Source organism: Ictidomys tridecemlineatus, chromosome 14, assembly GCF_052094955.1.
Source record: "Ictidomys tridecemlineatus isolate mIctTri1 chromosome 14, mIctTri1.hap1, whole genome shotgun sequence".
Classification (NCBI taxonomy): domain Eukaryota; kingdom Metazoa; phylum Chordata; class Mammalia; order Rodentia; family Sciuridae; genus Ictidomys; species Ictidomys tridecemlineatus.
In genome coordinates this window covers 4,824,272-4,847,817 of record NC_135490.1, presented here as the reverse complement: position 1 = coordinate 4,847,817, position 23,546 = coordinate 4,824,272, and the positions used below count along the sequence as shown (strand labels likewise).

Genomic DNA, 23,546 nt, shown 5'->3' with positions numbered 1-23,546 from the left:
GTGACCCCAGGGTTGCACCCCCACCCCCAAGGGAGGACTTGATGCCCCTCCGGGAAAGGCCTGTGAAGCCCCACGGTGCTCCCTGAGGAAGGCCAGTCTGCAGCCCCAGGCTCCGGGCAGCCTCTCCTGGAGAGGCCTGGGGACTTCCTTAAAAGCTGAAGGCATTTCCTTTTGTGACTCTACACTGTTGAATTTATTTTTTAAGCAGAGCCTATAATCTAGATCATGGTCCAAATCAAACACTTTTAAAGGCTCTTAACTGGGTTGAAACACTGCCTTACATCTTTGTTCAACAGGAAGAATGAGAGCACAGCAGAGTGTCACTCAGTATTCTATGTGGTTAAGTCCATTGTCGGAATTTATTCTGACAATGCCCTAAGGAAACAAGATGAAGTTAGTTATGTATTTCCTATCAGACACAGAGAATATCAGTGGGAACTTCATTTTTTAAAGATATGAATATTTATAAAATTGAAGAACCAATAACAACTTGGGTGCAAAGTCTGACCCATCTCATCATCAAAAAACATTTGACAATTTACTCCAATATCCGGTTTCCTTTAATAAATTATAGTACTTGAGCTATTTGGAATGGCTTTCTTCAAAATAACTTCTGCTCAGGATAGTAACCAGATGTTATTAAATTACACACTCACATCGGGTGATCACCTGACCCCCAGGACAGCTACCTTTTGTATGACTCTAGCTGCTAACATAATGGACTTACCTGTACACATAAAGTGAACAGGAAGTCAAATGAAATCCTGATGGTCATGTCTGAGTCGTGACCACTCCAAACTGAAATCAGTGATTGTACATGAAAGTAGTCCATAATGATGAATAAGAAGTTTTAAGTTAACATGGGTATTTTCCCTATATAACATAATATATCTGGATATTCCAAATATTGGTTTGACCAAAGTACTGACCTTCATCCTAATGCACGGGTGTTACATCCGTACATAATACCAGTTACGCCAGATGGTAACATTTCACGTAGGTCAGTTTTAAATCTAAAAAGCATGCGTTACTCATAATAAAAACTGGCCTGAAAGGGAGAAACTAACACTGAAGAAAGATATAACTTTGTACAAGTTGGTATCTGGAGTATCTGCCAAGAAAATCTTGAATCTAAATACATCAAAAACAAGCCGGGTGTGTTGGCACATGCCAGTAATCCCAGCGACCCAGGAAGCTGAGGAACAGGACTGCAGCCTGAGCCAGCCTCAGCAATTTATTGAGGTCCTAAGCAACTTAGTGAGAACCTATCTCAAAATAAAAAGTAAAAAGGGCGGGGGATGTAGCTCAGTGGTAAAGCAACCCTGGGTTCAATCCCAGTATCATTAGAAATAAATACATAGTACTTTAACAATAAGTATTAGTAAGGTTAACATTCATTTTTACTATAGACTTGCAATTGAACAGAGAAAATATTAAGAATTTCTGTCTTCACAAATGTGGGTCTGGTATACATGTAGGAGTTACTTTGGCAAATTTCTATTTCTACTTTCATTAATAGTCAATTTAAGTATGAACCATGTATTATATGTATAAAGGAAAATTGGTACTATTATTAATTAAAAAAAAACACAGAATTGAAACATGTGAAATAAACCATTAGTACATAAAACAATTAGCCAGACTGGCCCACCTGCTCACCAGCCCTGCTAATTCTAAGCACTCGACATGTTTGGCTGAGATCACCTAATGATTACAGCACTGCCAAGTATTGATTAGTATTGATCATACATCTTAGTAATAAAATAAATGAGTTTTTAACAAACTATTATATTCCTTTGCAATTTTTAATTTTTCAACTTAGTTTTTAAAAACTTTTCTCAGTACCTAAGAAAAATATTGTAGTTTTATAAATGCAGAAAGCAAGCCCAATCACTAAGTCACTCTTATGTAATAGAAAACTGTTGGTGATATTTGGGTCGCAAAATGTTAAACAGTGAAGACATTAGAGATAGTGAAAGGTTTTATTTTATTTTTTACTTTCATCCAAACACACCCTTTGCTGAAAAACATAAAAGCATGCACAATGATGAAATTCTTATAAAGAAAAACCAAGTAATAAGTAAGCTGTAAATCAACAATACAACAAAAACTTAAAATGATAATGTGAAACGATTTACAGGTAGGCATATAGCTTTTAATTTTAGAAAACAGTTAATTCAAGTCAACATCAACATGTGTTAAGTTTCTGACTTCTCAAATGTTTTGATACAAAAATGTCTCCAACTCCCATGTTTTATTGACCTTTTGTGATAAGAAAGTTAAATACAGTCCTAAGAAACACCATATTCAAAAGTGACCTCATGAAGTCACCTTTCTTGTTAAAATCATTTGTAATCCACATAATTCCAATGATATTTTCTCTTAAAATTTAAATAGAAGCATATCCATGATATTCCAAGTTCTACAACTTAAATTCATTTTGATTTGTCAGAAACAAGCTCTAAAATTAGGACTTTAAAAAAAAAAGTATTTAACAGAGACATGGAATTGATCTAAATTTCACTTTACATGTAAAAGAAAACGTCAATTCAGCATGAGGACACTTTTCATGAGTCTGACCCATGCCTCCACTCATAGTCAGGCTGACCGTATTCTGCAGGAAGATAGGCATATGAACATTGTACACATACACATACTAATGGACAGAGATTGATTCACACCACACTACTCTTCAAAGGTATTGTTTGAAATGGCTTATTCTCTAGTTTTGGAAAAGTAACGGAAGATAGTCATACAAAATTTCCCTCGAATTTTTTTCCCCTCCATTTTGCTTTTTATAATTCAATTGGTGTGTTTCATCTGGGTCACAAAATGATTTTGCAACAAAATCTGACCAACAGAAAGCAGAATTGTTATCTTAAAACACCAGAAAGCAGTTGTATTTAAATTATAACATAAAAACAGAGCAGATCACTCTTTAAAAAGGTCTTCTTCCATGACTGAATGCTGTGACTTGGTTCCTGGAACGTAGCTCTTATTCTCACTTTGTAGCTCCATTTAAACCAATGGAAAGAACCAAATCTACTCAGTCCTGATGAATGATGTGAGGAAGGTGAATTTCTCGACACTGAACAAGTGTAAGACGCCTCTGCAGAAGTCTGGGAAGCTTGCTGAGTGCCCCGTGAGTTCCACTCCAAGCCAGGCCCGCCGGCCGCTCTTCACTGCTGGTCTACTGTGCAAGCTAGGAGCAGCACCACTGAAGGAAGGGGTCCGGGAGGAAGGAAGGGCCCAGTGCAGCTACCATGATAGCAGAAAGATGGTTTCTGAGTCAAACAGTTGGCTAGATCAGAGAGATAAGAGGCCAAAGGCACATGCTAGCAATGGAGTTGTGATGTTTGTGGGCTCCGACCACCTCAAAGACCTGGGGACTCCAGATCCAGACAAAGGTTCACAGTAATTACTCTGATATAAAAAATAACAGGAAACAATTTTGTTTTCAAGCACTTATGGCACAGATGTTAGGAAGTACTAATAGCGTAGCTTAAATCTTCAAAAGCTGGGCAAATTCAAGTTCTGTTGTAATGAATCAGTTGCAAATTTAACTTAAAGTTCATTCTGACATTTGATACATTATTCTCTTGTGCAGAGTATAGGGTATGCAAATTAAGTGATTTCAATAAATATTAGAAATGTTATTTTTCAAATACAAAGTAAAATCAGCTAATATCGCAATACAAAAAAAAAACAAAACAAAACACTGAACAGAATTTCTTTCCCCATGAATATTTCTTACCCTTTTCCTTGAACATATTCATACTTAAATTCAATTTCTTTCATGGGCTTGCACAAAGTAAGAAAAAGCCCAATATTGCTAGCTTCAAGATACTAAACAGTGATGAGTTTGGAGTTGTCAGGTTGTAAAAAAAACCTGAAAATAACAAATAGAGTGAAATATGCTGCAAATTAATGTTAAAAAATACAGCCCTCTAAATTACAAAACGACATCAAATTATACAATGCTAATAATCTTCGGAAGCTGACGTTAGCTCGTGGGAGGTGTAAAGAATAGCTCCACTTGGCTTTTACCTTTCCAGCAGCTCCTGCAATAACGTTGAAAAACCACATTATGTTTGCCCAAGATCATCTGCTTATCGGCTTTAGTCACAAACTCTATCTTATCCAATGTTCAATCAACAAGGCTTTATTTACACTTCCTACTAAACTCAGGAAACAAGTTGATGTACTAGGCAGCCACAACGGCGAGAGGCAAGGCAGCACATTTGTGGCTGGGGTGCCCCCTGCTCATGCTCTGATGGTGACCCACAGGCAGCCCAGCAGGGTCCCGTAGAGCCACGTGTTCACATACAGTTTCCTTCCTGCCTCCGTGGTCAGCATGCCAGCAGTCAGTCCACTGAGGATCAACAGTGATGGCAAAGTCTTCTTGAGACTTAGTTTGGAATGAACACATTTCCCAGGAAATTTATTTCTTCTTTCTGGATCCGGTGAATCAAAGAATTCTATGAGCAACCTATGGTCATAATGAAAAACAATACAAGTGAAAGTTTAAGACACTTCAGAAGGTCTTGGAAATTCAGGGGAGATTGAGATTTCTAGCCTTTCACACTCTATATAATTCATATGAACTGTATATCATGTCTGACTTCAAACATCTCTCAAGGATGTCTTTGAACCTTGATCTTCAGTTTTGCAGCGACCTGACTCACAGGGAGTGGCTTGTTGCAGCTTCTCTCCCTCCTCCCACAGCCCCTATCATACTACATAGCCAAAAAAGACCAGCAGTGCTTACACTACACATGGAGAGGCCCAGCAAAGCCCTAGTTCCCATGGAACTATAAACACAGGTAAAAGAAGGAAAACAACAAGCATTTTCCCAACTTAAAATGTGTATAATTCCAATAGCAGAACATGATTTGATAATCTCAAAACAAAAATTCAGAAAGGAGGGGCAGGGGATGTGGCTCAAGCGGCAGCGCGCTCGCCTGGCATGCCAACGGCCCGGGTTCGATCCTCCAGCACCACATACAAACAAAGATGTTGTGTCCGCCAATAACTAATAAATAAATAAATATAAAAAAAATTCAGAAAGGAAAAATGTTTCTATTGCCTTATAAACTGCACTAGACATAACCACTGTTTTAAAATGTCTAGCCTCGTCCTAAATACATATAAGTATCTATACCATAAAATAAATGAGATATTAAACATTGTTAGGAAGACCTATCAATACACAGATATTATTTATTAAAGTTCTTCCATAACCAAAATGGCCCTGAATCACTAGTTTAATAAATTCCATCATGTATAACTACATTGATGAAACATAGAAATTTAACAAAGTTTCATTTTCTACCTGCCATACTTTTAATATTTTTCTTAGGTTAACCCAGAAGGGCTAATGAGATATTTCACCATAATTCAAGGAAAAGAAGAACAACTAAGTCTCCTGAGAAGAAACACACTAGTGTGTGTGTGTGTGTGTGTGTGTGTGTGTGTGGTGTTGGAATTAAACCCAGAACCTCACCCATGTCAAGCACTCTACTACTGAGCTCAATCCCAAATCCTCAAACAACACTCTTTAATATGGACTTAGTAAATGGACCCAATGGGAAAAAAAACCCAAAAAAGTCTAAATGTTTAAAATACATCTTAAAAAAAATAGGATATGCTTCAGAAAGTATAAAATTTTGATTTATAAAAGCAAAACAAGCAGTAAATATCCTGAAGTGTTCAATTGAAAAAATACTTTCTTGTAACAATAAATATCACATCTGAATTTAAGACTCACCTTTCACCTTTGAAAAGAAAATCCTAAAACTTCTCCTATGGAATCAGAGATAGTGATGTTGCCTGCTGCAGCATGGCTCTCTCTTTAGTGCTGCTCAGTGTGGCCCTGGGCTGTGCCTCACCTGAGAGGTATCCAGATATACCTGTAATTCACTTACAGGTAACCCTCAGCAAGGTTCAACTCTGTGCTATTATCGTGGACAAAAACATGGTCAAGGCCAGAAACTACTTAGGCCCCAACATACTAACAACATAGAGACACATTCACCATAAAAATGTCAACTGCCCCTTCCTCTTCCAACACACACACCTGTACCATGCCCACCAGCATGGGAGACCCTGCCCTCTGCACCCCAGGATGGCGGCTGCTCCTTGTACAAAAGGAACACATCTTTATATGACCTGGGGAGGCAGACTCAAGCATCTTACACTGGAAAACTTCTCCTTTTTCCTTAAACTTTATATCTTACCACATGGTTCAGGAAACATTGACAGGTAGACAGCTCTTTTACACCGACTTGTAAAAGCAACATATGAACAGATATGCAGGGAATAAGATACAACTTGAGTTTATAAAAAGTATTCTTGAGATAATAAAACTCTTTAAATTGGTTTCAAGTTATTTACTATAGTAAAATTTAAGTTTCTTGAATTGTTGTTACTCACTTATCTTTTATCTCAAAACGCTCATGAAGCCATCTTCTCATATACTCTTGTTCTTCTGGGACATCTTTCTTGTCTATACGAGCTATGTGAATATGAATTGTTGGACATTCTTTGCAGAGAAATTCTAATAAAGAACAAAAATATTTCACTTTTTGCTATTTTAGAATTCATGGTTATATAAAAGTGAACTGTAATACATTCCGCTGTCATATATAAATTCAAAAAAAAAATTTTAATTCCCTAGTACCTACACCTGATCCTCTTCCAGTGCTACACTGGTGTCCCTACTTTTTCATGAGAACACTTTTTTCCTTCTTTCTTTCTAGCTTTCAACATATGAGAGAAAACATAAAACCCTTGACTTTCTGGGTTTGGCTTATTTCACTTAATATTTTACTATTCAGGTTACTGCAAATGACATGATTTCATTCATCTTTATGACTGAATGAAATTCCACTGTATATATATACCACATTTTTATTCATTCATTGTATTCTATACTTTGTTATTCTAATTTGTACTGCCATAAACATGGATATACATATATTTCTATTTAAAAAAAAAAGAAAGAAAATAAAACAAGGCAAAAAAAAGTATTGATTATAAACTGGTAGTTTCAAGTTTCCAGAGGCAGTGATGTGGTAATTTCCAAGTCTACTATAATTATGCAAGTCATTATTAAATAAACAGCACCATATGTTGTTTTCATACAACAACTTGTAATTCTCTAAGCATCCCAGGCATAGGAAGTTGGACCCTTACTAAAAGTCCACCTCATCCCTCTGAAGGGATGCCAAGATACTGTTCACCATCAGACTCATCTCCACTACCAACCCCCATCCAGCACAGCACCTGTTATGCATGGTTACTGCCATTTCCCCTAAAGACGAGGAGTCCATCTGGTTCACTACCACCTAGACCTCCCAGCCTGGTCAAGAGCTGGGCGGAAAAGAGCCCTTCAGAGCTTCACTTCTGGTTGTAGGCAGACACCTTCTTGTCACTGACTGCTCCGCAGCCCGGACACATCTGGAGGAGCAGCTGCCTTTCCTCTCATCTTGGCCACTGGCTATCCTTGATTTCCTGATCCTTGCCACATTTTACCAGATGACTCTTACTATGAAATGGCTACAAGCCCGTAAGTGACTGTTACTTTGAAGGCTTGCTAATATAGGAGATGCTCTTTTCTGCCTGGGCTGCCCAGGGATGAGGTGAGTGTTTACTGCAAGCCCCAGCCCTACTCCTAGCCCAGAGACCCCCTTGCAGATGGCTCTGTGGAAAGGAGAGCTCTCAACACACTGAAGTTCCTGAGGGAACAAGGAAATCATCCTCTGAAATTTAAGAGTATGTTTCCCTGGTAGGTGTGAAGCAGGACGCTGGCCTTTCTTCTCAGCATTCCCCAGTCTGAGGGGAACTTCAAGCTTCTCCTTGAAGCAGCCTTCCCTCTCTTGGACTCTGCGGGTGCTCTTTACTTCTGCGTCAGGCCTTAGCAACATGTTGCACTTCGGTCATCAGAAACACCCGGGGAGGAGCAAGCAGCTTGGATGGCAAGGAGCCCAGCACTAAGCCAGGGAAGATGCCACTCGTTCAGTGTTTTGTCTTCATTTTCCCCCAGTTCTATTTCATCTACATAATCCAAGAACTGCTTACAAACTGCTCTTTGAAGCAGAAGTGCACTGGGCAAGAGCACAGCAGTGGGAAGTGGGAGCTGGCCTCGATCCCTCACGCACCCTACAAATCTCCTAGGCTCTCTGAGCCCATGCACCCAAGTCTGAACAGAGGATGACAGTCACAGCAGCGCCCACACTCCCTAGTCTGCCTATTCCTCGTTCTCAGTTCTCTAAAGTTAAGAGTGTCTGCTTACATTTACCCAAACTATTCTGCTCACTCAGAACTCTTTTTCTTCTTATGAATGACACAGATAATAGGTCTAAGTCCTTAAAACCCAGCATGTTTGAAACAGAAATGTCATAATTTCTTCTTGTCAGACAGTGATACGAAGTTTCATAAGTATTCGATGAAAATCACATTCAGAGATGAGCACTGGCCATCAGTGCTCCCCTTGATATCACTCAGGACCACTTACCCTACCTTTGATTTACAGAGCTGTCCGTTTCTATGTATGAGCTTCAGGTAGAAAGAGGCTGGGATAAGGACTTCTAAAAGAATAATGCGGCAGCCAAGAAGTACCAAACTTGGCAGGGCAGATGAAATTTCAACTGGATCCAATTAATGGCATCTTGAAAAAGACACCAAGTAAATGGAATGCCTATTTTTGAAGAATGGTGATACTCTTAATAGACACCGGCCACTGACATGTGCTGTATTAGCACTGAATCTCTAGCACATGAAAACCTAGACTTACCCGTCATGGACGGTGACTCTTCTCGCTCTCCTTTATTGTCTTTCCCTTGGTAAACCACTGTAACATCATAAATCGCATCTAAGTAGTTCTTCATAGAATCAAAAGCAACATAAGTTGCCTTTATTCTTGGTGTCAGCACATACTTTAATACTGGAAGGCCTAGAAAAGAAGTCAATTCAGTGTGCCACAAATTAGGAGTATTCTAAGTTTTCAATTGTTTTAAATTTCCACAAGTAGACAAGACACACAAGTATTAATGCCATAACCTCACATCTATGGGCTTTAGCTTTGAAAGCACACCTCTCACAAGCCTTCTTCTATTTATGTCCACACTCCTTAATACAAACTAAACACTTACAGGCACAAGATACTGCATGGAAGCGTCCAGAAAACAGGTCCTCGGAAACCCTTGGCTTCAGTACGCCCAGCTAAGGGCAGACGCTGGGATCCTCACTTCTGGCAACTGCATAAGGCCACAGCATCTTGCCCATGACCACTCAAGATGTCTGAGCAGCACAATTCATAATTTATGACCACTAGTCCATGACTCCTTTAATTCTACTTCTGTTCAAACTAAGACAGGGAGAGAGGAATCATGTAGATGACCCCCACTGTGTACAACATCTAAGTAAGAGCTCACACATTCCATATACTGCAAAATACTGACCTGATATTTTAGGATAAACTGAAGAATACCACATCTTAGTGTAGTATTTTTTAATGAAGTATACAATCTAGTGGCTGAGTCTATTCAGAACTGTCAGATATCATCACTAAGGCTAGACTGTCCCCACTGCCCCACACAGACACCCCATAGCACATATGTAGACTCTGCACACGCCACTCACTTGTGACTACCACTGCTCTGCCTGCTGTCTCCTGCTTACTCTGAACATTTTACATAAATGAACTCTGACACTATGTGACCTTGTGTGACTGGGTAGCTTCCTTACTTAGCAGAATGATTCCAAGGTTCACTTGCTCTTGCATGCATCAGTTTATCCATTCCTTTTTATGGCTGAATACTATTCTACTGCACGGATGGAGCACATTTTTTACCTGTTCATCATTTGATGGGCATGTGAGTTGTTTCCACACTTTGGCTCTTAGGAATAATGCAGATATGCACATTCACATAAACTCCATATGAATTCTGCCTACTGAATAAGTTATTGTATCAACATATGATCTTAATTCTCTCAGGTATTTCTTATACTTTTTTTAAAACTTCTTGGATGAGAAAACATTGCAATTATAGACAACTAACAGAATGTCACCAGTGTCTCTACTTGTGTGAAAGATTTGCAGTTCCCCTTCTATTTTCTGCTGCCTCCCCCTGCCTGGATTAGCACACTGACCAATTTAAGGGAAAACCGCAGATCTCTAGACATGCCTTGAACATAGACTACAGAGAACCTGACTTGGAACCTCTGCCTCCTCTTGCTGAGTCTTGCTCTGGCCCTCATGACTATTGGCCAAGAAAGGCCCATGGCTCTCACTGGTCTTCTGCTTTCACCCCTATTCTGAGAGCTCCCTCAAGAAAGCGCTGTCCCCGTGTTTCTCCCCTACCTGGACTTGTGCTCAGGCCCCTCGGGGCTGACGCACACCCCCGCTCAGGAGCCCTGCCCAATGGCATCCTGCACAGCCCAGCTTCAGTGCTTCTTCCCATAAAATCTTCCCAAACCACACCTAGAAGTGGTTCAGCCTCAGTGGACTTACTCTTTTCTGTGTTCTGGTTTTATGAAACTATGTAAAAACCTAAATAAGACCGAGGTAGGTGGCCTCTAAAACAGCTCCAGCAACCCCTCCTCCTGTGTTCATGCCCCAGTGTGGCTGGACCTGGTAGGGAGCTTCTAAACCAACAGAATATGGCAAAAGTGACGGGATGCCACTTCCAACATCAGCTTGCAGGGGTGGGCCTCCTGTCTTGCCCATTCTTACTCCAAGCTCTCTCTCTTTTTTTTAAATCCTAAATTATAGTTTTATTTACATTTAAAAATACATTGAAAATTCTGAATATGCCCATGATCAAGCTTATTTTCAACGTACATTACTTTAGTTTTGATGTCATGGTTTGTTCTGACAAGTCCTTTTACAGGCTCAACACCAAAATGGGGAAACTCCTATAGATTTTTGCTGGCATTGCTGCCGATGATGTACACTGCTCCCTTGCTAACAGTGATGAATGACTCTAATCGGCTCTTTGTCACCTCAACGTTTTCTGGCCATAACGACAATAACTGTGAGCTGATGAGCTGTGGTGCATCTACCAAAGCACCTGAAGGTCAATGCCATCAGCATGATTGAAAACTGTAGCTGCCAAAGAAGCCACCACGTTTAACGGAACTGCTGTGTTTGCCTTGCGTTAGTTTTAACACAGCAATAGTTCAGCAAGAATTGAAATACTTAGTGTTTGTGGTGGTGGAAAAGTTCAATATGTGAAATAAAAAACAGCAGCATTTACTACATCTCTTGAAATTATCCCATTAGTAAGTGGAATTGGAATAAGACCTTCATAGGTCAAGCTAACATGGAAGACACTGATAAGGACTTTATCAGCAAGTGGATCAAGAGCACTTCCCAAAGATGATTTTTGATTGGCCCAGTTTCCAGCAATAAATCATCCAACAAATCAGTTAGCCCAGCTAAAGCAAAAACTCCCAATGCAACATTAAAATCTTCAATGATCAAATATCCCCAGCGGGGCCAGGCCAAGCCTGCTCACCGACACCCTCTCTGGGACTGTCCATGAATGCCCCTGGGGACTGGCAGTGCTCCCTGAGACCCACTCACCTTTGGGGCCTCCTTCATGGGCCGGCTGCCGCAGGGCAAGTGCCACGGGTGCAGCAACCAAGCTTGGCCTGGCAGCTCAGGCAGGCGGGCACAAGTGGGCAACTTAGAGAAGTTCCCCGACAGAATTAAAATGTTCTGAAACCCTAACATTTGTCCCACTGAAAATCCAAAAATTTTATTTAATGATGAGATTGCTGTTTTTTTCCCCTAAAACCTATAAAATTAGGAAACACTCATGAAATACAATCAGACTCTACTGTGGAACTTTTCTGAGATTAATGTTAACAAGAACTGAAACTCTCTAAGGGAAGGACATAAAATACAACATTCTCTAAACCCACCTGTACATGAAACCCTCTTCTTAACACTGCATGGACTTCATCATAGAATCAAGACTATAAAGCCTTAAATAAAACTCAGTGACCTCATTAGGAAGACTGCTGGCAGCAGAGGGGCAAAAGGAGGCACAGTGGAAAAGACAGGAGCAAGTCCTCAGGGAGTAACTTTTTAAAATTATTTTGTATTTGTTTTAATTAGTCATATATGACAGTAGAATGCAGTTATGCACTTTAATATACCATACATAGGTGAGGTATGATTTCTCATTTTTCTGAGTGTACAGATGCAGAATCACAGTGGTCATGCAGTCACACAGATCCATACAGTGATAATGTCTGCTTCCTTCTACTGTCTTTCCTAACCCCACATCCCCTCCCATCCCTCCCATCACTGCCTTCTACCTGATCTAAGGTAATGCTATTCTACCCTAGTGTCCCCGCCCTTATTGTGAATTAGCATCTGCATAGTAGAGAAAACGTTTGGCCTTTGTTTTTTGGGATTGGCTTAATCTTCTTAGCATCATATTCTCCAACTCCAACCATTTACTAGCAAATGCCATAATTTCACTCTTCTTTAAAGCGGAGTGATATTCCATTGAGTATATATGCCACATTTTCTTTATCTATTCATCTATTGAAGGACACCTAGGCTGGTTCCATATCTAGCTATTGTGAATTGAGGTGCTATAAACATTGATGTGGCTGCATCACTATTAGTCACTGATTTTAAGGCCTTTGGGTATAAAGGAGTGGGATAGCTGGGTCAAGTGGTGGTTCCATTCCCAGCTTTCTGAGGAATCTCCATACTGCTTTCCATAGTGGTTGCACCAATTTGCAGTCCCACCAGAAATATAGGAGTGTACCTTTTTTTTTTTTAAATAATTTTATTTTTTTATTGGTTGTTCAAAACATTACAAAGCTCTTGACATATCATATTTCATACATTAAAAAATATGGAACGCTTCACGAATTTGCGTGTCATCCTTGCACAGGGGCCTTGCTAATCTTCTCTGTATCTTTCCAATTTTAGTATATGTGCTGCCAAAGCGAGCACTAGGAGTGTACCTTTTTCACCACATCCTCACCAACATTTATTGTATTCTTGATGACTGCCATTCTAACAGGAGTGAGATGAAATCTTAGAGTAGTTTTGATTTGCATTTCTCTAATTGCTAGAGATGTTGAACACTTTCTCATATGTTTGTTGACTGATTGTGTATCTTTTCTGTAAAGTGTCTGTTCAATTCCTTAGCCCATTTATTGATTGGGTTATTTGTTTTCTGGGTGTTAAAGTTTTTGAGGTCTTTATATGTCCTAGAGATTAATGTTTTATCAGAGGTGCATGTGGTGAAGATTTTCTCCCAGTCTGCAGGCTCTCTCCTCACGTTATTGTTTCCTTTGCTGAGAAAAAGCTTTTTAATTTGAATCCATCCCATTTATTGATTCTTTATTTTACTTCTTGCACTTTAGGAATCTTGTTAAGGAAGTCAGATCCTAGGCCAACATGGTGAAGATTTGGGCCTATTTTTTCTTCTATTAGACTCAGGGTCTCTAATCTAGTTCCTAAGTCTTTGGTCCACTTTGAGTTGACTTTTGTGCAGAGTGAGAGATAGAGGTTTAACTTCATTTTGCTACATAAGGATTTCCCCTTTGCCAGCGCCATTTGTTAATAGGCTATCTTCTCTCCAGGGAATGCTTCTGACACCTTTGTCTAATATGAGATAACTGTATTTATGTGGAGTTGTCTCTGTGTCCTCTATTCTGTACCATTGTTCTACAAGTCTATTTTGGTGCCAATACCATGCGGTTTTTGTTACTGTAACTCTGTAGTATAGTGTAAGGTCTGGAATTGTGATGCCTCCTGCTTCACTTTTCTTGCTAAGGATTGCTCTAGCTATTCTGAGTCTCTTATTTTTCCAAATAATTTCATGATTGCCTTTTCTACTTTTATGAAGAATGTCACTGGGATTTTAATAGAAAATGCATTAAATTTGTATAACGCTTTTGGTAATATGGCCAGTTAGACAATATTAATTCTGCCTATCCACAAGCATGGTAGATCTTTCCATCTTCTGAGGTTTTCTTCAATTTCTTTCTTTAGTGTTCTGTAGTTTTGATTGTAGAGGTCTTTCACCTTTGTTGTTAGATTGATTCTCAGGTATTATATATTTTTTGAGGCTACTGTGAATGGGGTAGTTTTCCTAATTTCTCTTATGGATTTACTGCTGATGTCTAGGAATGTGTTTGATTTATAGGTGTTGGTTTTATATCCTGCTATTTTGCTGAATTCATTTATTAGTTCTAGAAGTTTTCTGGTGAAATTTTTGGAACTTCTAGATATAGAATCATGTCATCAGCAAATAGTGATAGTTTGAGCTCTTCTTTACCTATTTGTATCCCTTTAATTTCTTTCTTTTGTCTAATTGCTCTAGTTAGAGTTTCAAAGATGATGCTGAATAGAAGTGGTGAAAGAGGACATCTTTGTCTCGTTCTAATTTAGTGAGAATGCTTTCAATTTTTCTCCAATTAGGAGGATGTGGCCTTGGGTTTAGCATATATAGGTTTTACAATGTTGAGGTATGTTCCTACTATCCGTAGTTTTTCTATTGTTTTGAACATGGAGCAGTCCTGTATTTTGTCAAATGCTTTTTCTGCATCTATCAAGACGATCTTATGATTCTTATCTTCAAATCTATTGATGTGATGGATTACATTTACTGATTTTCGTATGCTGAACCAATCCTGCATCCTTAGGATGAATCCCACTTGACTGTGGTGTACTAAAATTTTAATGTGTTTTTGTATGTGATTGGCTAGAATTTTATTGAGATTTTTTGCATCTATGTTCATCAGGGATATTGGTCTGAAGTTTTCTTTCCTTGGTGTGTCTTTGTCTGGATTTGGGATCAGGGTGAGATTTGCCTCGTTGAACGAGTTTGCTTTTATATTTCATGAAATACTTTGAGGAGTATTGGTGTTAATTCTTCTTTGAAAGTCTTGTAGAACCTGGCTTAGAATCCATCTGGTCCTGGGCTTTTCTTGGTTGGTAGGCTTTTGATGGCATTTTTTATTTCATTACTTGAAACTGAAATGCTTAAATCATTTTGGATATCAGTTTGGATAGGCCATATGTCTCTACAAATCTGTTGATGTCTTCAATATTTTCTATTTTATTGGAATATAAATTTTCAAAATGGTTTCTAATTATCTTCCGTATTTCAGACATGTCCATTGTGATATGTTTCTTCATCTTGTATTTTAGTATTTTTCTCCTTTTTCTCTTTGTTAGCATGGCCAGCGATTTCTCTATTTTATTTATTTTTTTCATAGAACCAACTTTTTGTTTTGTCAACTTTTTCAGTTTTCATTGATTTCAGCTCTGATTTTAATTATTTCTTGTCTTCTACTGCTTTTGGTATTGATTTCTTCTTTTTTCCCCTAGGGCTTTGAGATGTAGTGTTACATCATTTATTTGTTGATTTTTTATTCTTTTGATGAATGAGCTCAATGCAATAAACTTTCCTCTTAGTACTGCCTTCATAGTGTCCTATAGAGTATCAGTGTTCTCATTTACCTCTAAGAAATGTTTTATTTCATTTTTGATTTTTTCTACTATCCATTCATCATTCAATAGTGTATTATTTAGTCTCCATTTGTTATAGTAGCTTGTATTTTTTAATTTTTTCATTGATTTCTAATTTCATTCCATTATGGTCTAATAGAAGGCAGGGTATTATCTGTTAATTTATATTTACTAAGAGTTGCTTTGTGGCTTAAGATATGGTTTATTTTAGAGTCAGAGCATGTGCTGCTGAGAAGAAAGTATAATTTTTGCTTGTTGATGAGTGAAATATTCTATATATGTCTGTAAGTCTAAATTATTAATTGAATTATTTAGTTCAACAGTTTCCTTATTTTTTATTTGGAAGATTTGTCCAATAGTGAGAAAGGTGTATTAAAGTCATCCAGTATTACTGTATTGTGATCTATTTGAGTCTTAAAATTGAGAAGGGTTTGTTCAATGTACATGGATGCTCCACTGTTTGGGAGCACGTTCTGCTTATATATACTTCCCTTAAGAAGTATGAAGTGTCCTCTTTGTGTCTTCTGAATAACCTTGGTTTGACCTCTACTTTATCTGAGAATGAAAACCCCTTGCTTGTTTACACAACCCATGAGTGATAAGTATTATCCCAACCTTTAACCTTCAGCCTGTGGATGTCTTTGCCCATGAGGGGAGTCTCTTGAAGTCAGATATTATTGGGCCTTGCTTTTTAACCCAATCTGCCAGTCTATGGCTTTTGATTGATGATTTTAGCCTATTGACATTCAAAGTTATTACTGAGATATGATTTATATTCCCTGTCATTTTGATTTATTTCTGGTTTTTTATTTGTCTTGGTTTCTCATTTGGTTGAATGTCCCTTTAGTGTAGATCCTCCCTCTGTTGGTTTTCACTTCATCCTCATGGAATATTATGTTGGGAATGTTCTTTCTGTAGTGTAACTTTCTAGTGTGAATTATTTTAATTTTTGTTTATCATAGAGGGTTTTAATTTCATCTTCAAATCTGAAACTTAATTTTGCTTGGTTGGCATCCATTTTCTTCAGAGCTTGAAATCCATTATTCCAGGCTCCCCTAGCTTTGAGAGTCTGGGCTGAGAAATCAGTTGAGATCTGAATTGGTTTCTCCCCATATGTACTTTGATTTTTTTTCTCTCACAGCCATTAAGATTTTATCTTTATTCTGTGTGTTAGTCATTCTCATTGTAATGTGTCTTGGTGGGGGTCTGCTGTAATTTTGTACATTTGGTGTCCTATAAGCCTCTTGTATTTGATTTTCCATTCCATTCTTTAGATTTGGGAAATTTTCTACTATTATACATTGAAAGGATTGTGCATTCCTTTGGTTTGTATCTCTGCTCCTTCATCTATTCCAATTAAGCTTAAATTTGGTCTTTTCATGTTACCCATAATTCTTGGATGTTCTTCATAGTTTCTTACCATCTTCTCTGCATGGTCAACTCTACTTTCAAGATTATATATTTCATCTTCATTGTCTGTGTTTCTATTCCAAGGGGTCTAGTCTGTGGGTGATGCTTTCTATTGAATTTATTTATTTTTATTTTTTTAGGATTTATTTATTTATTTATGTTTTCGGCAGACACAACATCTTTGTTTGTATGTGGTGCTGAGGATCGAACCTGGGCCGCACGCCTGCCAGGCGAGCACGCTACCTCTTGAGCCACATCCCCAGCCCCTTTCTATTGAATTTATAATTCGGTTTACTGATTCCTTCATTTTGAGGATTTCTGCTTGTTTTTATTTCCATGATCTCTAATTCTTTTTGAAGTGAACTTTCACTTCCTGTATTTTTTCTTTGATTTCACTCCTTATACTAGACTTCACAGATCAATTTAACTATATACAATCTGAACTCCTTCCTGGACATTTCTTCTACTGTGTTATCAGTGACTTCAACAACAAAGCATCTTGGTTTGTTTGGGGTGCTTTATTCCCTTGTTTTTTCATGTTGCTAGTGTGTTTTCCCATCTAGAAGTATGGATCTAAGGCAGGATAAATTGTACAGGGTCCCTGAAGGTTTCTAACACTTCACCTTTACTGGTAAGACCAATATCAACAGCACCTAGTGTACACAATATATAGCCTTAAACCTAATAGCTCTCACCAAGGTGTCTGCTGCTTTCTTGCAGATGATGAGTTCAATAACTATCTATAGTACAAACAGAAAATTGGTTAAAACAGTTTACAGTTTCAAATGGTAGATGAGAGACCAGGGGTAGTATGCGATACTAGTGAGGGAGGAAGAGAAGCTAGAAGTAAAACTTCACAGGAAGAGTGGAAAAGGAGCCGACAGAGATTGGCTGTTGGTTGGAGAAAGGTTGGAAAGAAAACAGACAAAAGAGAGGAAGAATATGAACAAAGAGAAAAATATTAAAGACATAAGAATAAAACAAAAATGCAAAACACCAATCATATATTATTGTCCTCCACACACTGATGCATAAAAATATCCTGTTCCAAATATGGAAGAGATATTAACAAATCAAAAAATAAAATAGAGTAAATCTTGCTGGGAAGTCGAACTGTCTCTGTCAGTTTTCAACAGTTTCTCAGCTCTGTCTCTGAGAAACTGGATCACCAAACCCAGATCAGCCCCTGCAAACCCAGTCACTATCCCACTGATCTGGTCTTCAGATACCTCAGGTTCAGCAAGCTGCAGTCCCAAGATCTCAGTGCTGCTCCTACTTGCAGAGAGATCACTGGGGAATCCACTCATGCCAAGGAGCAACCCCGAGATGCAGCAGCAAGACAAGGGCCACCAGCACTCTCAGCAGGAAGACCCCAGGTTCCTCAAACCCACAGGCACCCCCACACTGGACCTGCAGCTCCCAGCTGGAGTCCTCAGACAGAGGCTCTTGTGGTGGTAAACCTGCTAGTACCCAGGCCTCAGAGCCTGGCTGGTGTCCCAAAATGGGTGCAGCCACGCACAACCAAACCTGTAGTCTCCCCTGCAGCAGTGCTCTAGGCCATGGTAGCCGTGGTGGTTGTCGGCAGCAGGCAGTGGGTCAGTAACAGTGGCAGCTGCAGGGTGAGCAGCAATTGAAGCTGTGGGGGCAGCGTCACCAGGCAATTTCCAGGGATCAGCAGCAGTTTGGGCTTCAGCTGCATCGGGGCGGCCGTGTCTTCTGGGACAGCACCAGGTGGTTGCAGCATCCAGAAAGAAGACCTCCAAGCGACCTCAGGCTGGCAGCAGCAGAATCAGAGGCAGCAGCCAAGCCGGTAGCAGTGCAGGCTACGAGTGACGTTTTGATGTGAGCCACTGATGGGGTCTCTTCTGACTGGACTGAGGGATACTTTAATTCACTGGGAACAAGCATTCATGTGGATATTTCAGCAGTAGAAATCTGGGTCATGAACACTCTTGGAAACATGCTCAGTGGATTCTGTCTCTTCATCTCATTTTAAACGGAACATTAAGGAATGCATTATTTTAGCTGTAACTATGCCAATGTGTCTATCTAGAGGCCTCTTGCCATTTCTATCTTCAGTAAACTTTTTGTCCCCAAGAAAGGATTACAAATTTTGACTAATAGATTGAGATGGTATTGTGTATTCTTGGTTATCCAAAACACTCACGTAGCTTTAGGATTCTGAACTGGTGAACAAGCATGGTACACAAGACCTGAGGAGTATGTCCAACTACGCTGCTTGTGACGCAATGGCTTTGTTCTTTGCTTGTGTTTGTTTCTTATCTTGCACAAATGAACTTTAAAAAATAAAAGCTATTTTGGAAATAAAAAGAAAGAAAAAAGAAAACTACTGCTAATAACTTGCCTTCACCCAGACAAGGAGAGCCAAATACCAAGCCCACGTTCACTGACCTCCATCACTGCACCCGGCCCAACTGAACACTATTGCCACAGCTCTTCTTCATTGGCTTTTTGCATGAAGCCACTGAAACTCCTTGCTCACCACACATGTCCCTCACCACTCATGCGGTTCAGCTTGCTTTCTCACACCCAGAGCTCCCTCCTCAAGTCACCAGGTGCCCTGCAGGCTGGCCAACTGGCTCTGGCCTGACTTACCCACTGCAGTGCGGAGCCTTCTCAAGTTGCACACCTGACACACCATGCACTCTCCTGAGCAGGATTCGTGCCTGTGCCATGTCAAGTCTCTTAAACAAACGCAGCTACACGCAACTACACAAAAGCCTTGTTTGCCTGCTATTACATGGCACAAGATGACCGACTTGAGTTCTTCTGTACAGTTTTATTAATCCTTTTTTTTTAAAAAAAAAAATTGAATCTCTTTTTTAATGTGTTCTCCTTGGTTATACATGACAGTACAGTATATTATGACATATTTGTATAAACATGGGTACATCTTATTAAAATTAGGGATGCCATACTTGTGGTTGTACATGATGTGGAGATTCTTTGTAGTGAATTTATAGTGTACAAAGGAAAGTTAAGTCACATTCATTCCACTGTTTTTCTTATTCCTGTCCCTCCTCCCTTCCCTTTAATCCCCTTGGTCTCATCTACTGAACTTCTATTCTTCCTCCCCAACGCTTACTCTATGTGAGCATCCATAGACAGAATATTCAACCTTTGGTTTTTCAGGGATTAGCTTATTTCACTTATCAAAATAGTGTCTAGATCCATCTATTTCCCAGCAAATGTCATCCTTTTTTATGGCTAGTTAATATTTCATTGTGTATACATCATATTCTCTTTATCCATTAACCTGCTGAAGGGACCTAGGTTGGTTCATAGCTTACCTATTGTGAACTGAGCTGCTAAAAACATTGATGTGGCTGTGTCACTGTAGTATGCTGATTTTAAGTCCTTTGGATATATACCTTAAAGTGAGAGAATTGGGTCAAATGGTGGTTCCATTATAAGAATTGTTTTGGGGTGCAGAGTGGGAGCACATACCAGCAATAGAACTCCAGGGCACTTGACCACTGAGCCACATCCCCAGTCCTATTTTGTATTTTATTTAGAGACAGGATCTCACTGAGCTGCTTAGCGCCTCACTTTTCCTGAGGCTGGCTTTGAACTCATGATATTCCTGCCTTAGCCTCCTGAGCCACTGGGATTACAGGTGTGTGCCATCGCGCCCAGCCCCATAACAAGTTTTCTTGAGAAATTTCCATACTGTTTTCCAGAGTGATTGCACCAATTTGCAGTTCTACCAGCAATGTATTATGTACCCTTTTCCCCACATCCTCACAAACATTTATTGTTACTTGTATTCTTGATTGTTCCATTCTAATTGGAATGAGATGAAATCTCGGTGTAGTTTTAATTTGCATTTCTCTAATTGCTAGAGATGTTGAATATTTTTTCAAATATTTGTTGACCATTTGTATTCACTTCTGTGAAGTATCTGTTTAGTTCCTTTGCCCATTTATTGATTGGGTTATTTGTCTTTTGGTATTAAGTTTTAGAGTTCTTTATATATCCTAGAGATTAATGCTCTATCTGAGGTGCAGGCAGCAAAGATTTTCTCCCATTCTGTAGGCTCTATCTTCACAATGTACACTGAACCCCAGGCCAACATCATTTAAATGGAGAAAAAATGAAAGCATTCCCTCTAAAATCAGGAACAAGACAGGGATGCCCTCTTGCACGACTTCTATTCAACGCAGTCCTTGAAACACTAGCCAGAGCAATTAGGCCAAAGAAAGAAGTTAAAGAGATACAAAGTTCATATAAGAGCTCAAACTATTCCTATTTGCTGTGACATGATCCTATATTCAGAGGACTCAAAAAACGTCACCAGACAACTTCTAGAACTCGTAAATGAATTCAGCAAAGTAGCAGGATATAAAACTAACACCCATAATTCAACTGTGTTCCTATACATCAAAGATGAATCAGCTGAAAGAGAAATTAGGAAAACTATCCCATTCACAATAGGCTTAAAAACAAAAAAGAAAACATGGGAATCAATCTAACAAAAGAGGTGAAAGACCTCTACAATGAAAAATATGTAACACTAAAGAAAAAATATTAAAGACCTTAGAAGATGGGAGATCTCCCATGATCTTGGATAGGCAGAGTTAATATCATCATAAAGGCCATACTATCAAAAGTGCTCTACGGATTTAATGCAATTCCTATTAAAATTCCAATGACATGGGGCTATAGTTGTAGCTCAGTGGCAGAGCACTTGCCTAGCATGTGTGAGGCACAGGTTCGATCCATAGCACCACAAAAAAAACAGAAACAAAAGCAAAGCTTTTTTAAAAAAATTCCAACAGCATTCTTCATAGAACTAGAAAAGCAATCATGAAATACGTTTGGAAAAATAAGAAGCCCAGAATAGCCAAAGAAATCCTCAGTGAGAAAAGTAAAGCAAGAGGCATCACAACACCAGGCCTTAGATCACACCACAGAGCTGCGGAAACAAAAATAGCAGGCACTAGCACCAGAGCAGACATGGAGACCAACGCAGCAGAACAGAGACACAGAGACCAACCCACGTGAACACAGTTAGCGCACTCTAGACAAAGGCGCCATTAACATGCACTGGAGAAAAGATGGCCTCTTCAACAAGCGGTGCTGGGAAAACTAGAAATCCATACGTAGCAGAATGAAATTGTGAGTCCTTCTGTTTTGTCCCTCAGGACCAGCTACCAGTGTTTGGCATCACCGGTAGATTTACTTGTACTGTTCCCTTCTCTCCATCTTCTAAAGTTAGCAGCGACAACTTTACTTATCACATATGAGTCTTTGTATAAATACTGTGTCACTCACAAAAGCCATAATACTACTACTGCTGCTTTACAAGTAAAGAAAGAGACTGAATAAACTTGTCCAAGGATATGTGACTAATATGTGCTTAAGAAAAGCCCAAAGCTAGTGCTGATGTTCATCTAGGCACAAATACTAGCAAAAGAGTGAAACTTGATAAATATCATGAGCTGAAAACTGAAGAAAGAGGCCCAGTTACTCCCGGCCAACACAGACGTACCAAGTATGACATAAGACAGGCTGGCAAAGTCATCTTGGACTTTCCACCCATTTTCTGAAGTGAAATAAGAGACCACAGCTGACTCCGTGGATAGAGATGAGCTGAACTTGCTGAGCCTTGCCTAAGGCACAGATTATGAGCAATAAACAGGCGTTACTGTTTGGAGTTACTAAGCTCTTGGATGGTTTGTCACCTAACAACAGATATCTGAAAGAGATTTTAAAGGCATAGAGAGAAACTAGACTTTGCTGACCTACTAGATGTTTGCTTGGTGAAAGGGAAGCGTCGAGGATGAGTCTGGTGTTGTACTGAGTGGCAGAGTCACGAGGGTAGGAAACGTGAGTGTGTGTGTGAGGGGTAACACACCTTCAGCATACTGACTCTGAAACGCAGCTCTGGACCCGTCAAGTGAAGCTCTCTAATGGGCAACTGTACATACAGGACTAGAATGAGGCAGAGAGATATAAAAAGGAGAAAGCTTTTTGTGAATCATCAGCATTAAACAAATGATGGCTGAGGTCATGAATTTAGACAATTATGAAATTAGAAAAATAAAAAGTGAAAAGAATGAGAGGTCCAATTCAGACAGTGGGAACAGTGTATGAAACAGGAGAGAATGAAGACGAGTGGGACAGAAGGAGATGAACACATGCAGGAACAAAAAGGCCAGCCGACAGGAGCGCAGGGAATGGGAATCAGAAAGTACCATGAATGTCGTATCCCATCCCCGGGGGCTGAGAGGTAAGTGAGAAGGTGGGAAGAAGGACTCAGAGGCCTGGGCTTTAAGGAAAGGAGAAGAGGGCGCCAGAAGGAGGAGAACGTGAGCAGAGGGAGGAGGTTTTTATTTTACTTTTTCAATGTGAAAAAGGCAACAGAGACGATGGTATTGCAAGAGAACAAGTAAAAAGACAGCCCATGGTGTCCAGACTAGCCAGAGAAGGCAGTAAAAGTCAAGCCTTCACAGGACTCTCCTGTTCCTGACCCAATGCTTGGGATCGGGGCGTCTAAACCAGGAGTGAAATACACTAGCATTTTAAAACTGCATCGTTATAAGAGATTTCACATACACATGCATATTCATACATACTGAATGAATGAAAGTTCCATTCTTAGGAA

At 39.4% G+C, this 23,546-nt stretch overlaps 1 protein-coding gene, 1 non-coding gene and 1 pseudogene across 5 annotated transcripts in view; all 3 read right to left on the bottom strand.

Annotated features, from left to right (window-relative positions):
• Positions 1–1,968: 1,968 nt before the first annotated feature.
• Positions 1,969–23,546, bottom strand: part of Agpat5 (1-acylglycerol-3-phosphate O-acyltransferase 5) — a 60,223-nt gene continuing 38,645 nt past the window's right edge. For 2 of the 4 annotated variants that reach the window (XM_078030766.1, XM_078030763.1), the window contains 4 exons: positions 20,230–20,310; positions 8,795–8,953; positions 6,433–6,556; positions 1,969–4,489 (listed from right to left, as the gene is read on the bottom strand). In XM_078030766.1, the coding sequence (XP_077886892.1) occupies positions 4,264–4,489; positions 6,433–6,556; positions 8,795–8,953; positions 20,230–20,310 (590 nt within the window). In that variant the 3' untranslated portion in view covers positions 1,969–4,263. The remainder of the gene's footprint in view (positions 4,490–6,432; positions 6,557–8,794; positions 8,954–20,229; positions 20,311–23,546) is intronic. The other 2 variants (XM_078030764.1, XM_078030765.1) reach the window with 2 other exon arrangements.
• LOC101975147 (cardiolipin synthase (CMP-forming) pseudogene) lies at positions 9,804–19,444 on the bottom strand (annotated as a pseudogene).
• On the bottom strand, positions 12,873–12,979 carry LOC120884409 (U6 spliceosomal RNA). Its single transcript, XR_005726848.2, has one exon. It is a non-coding gene; the product is annotated as a U6 spliceosomal RNA (small nuclear RNA).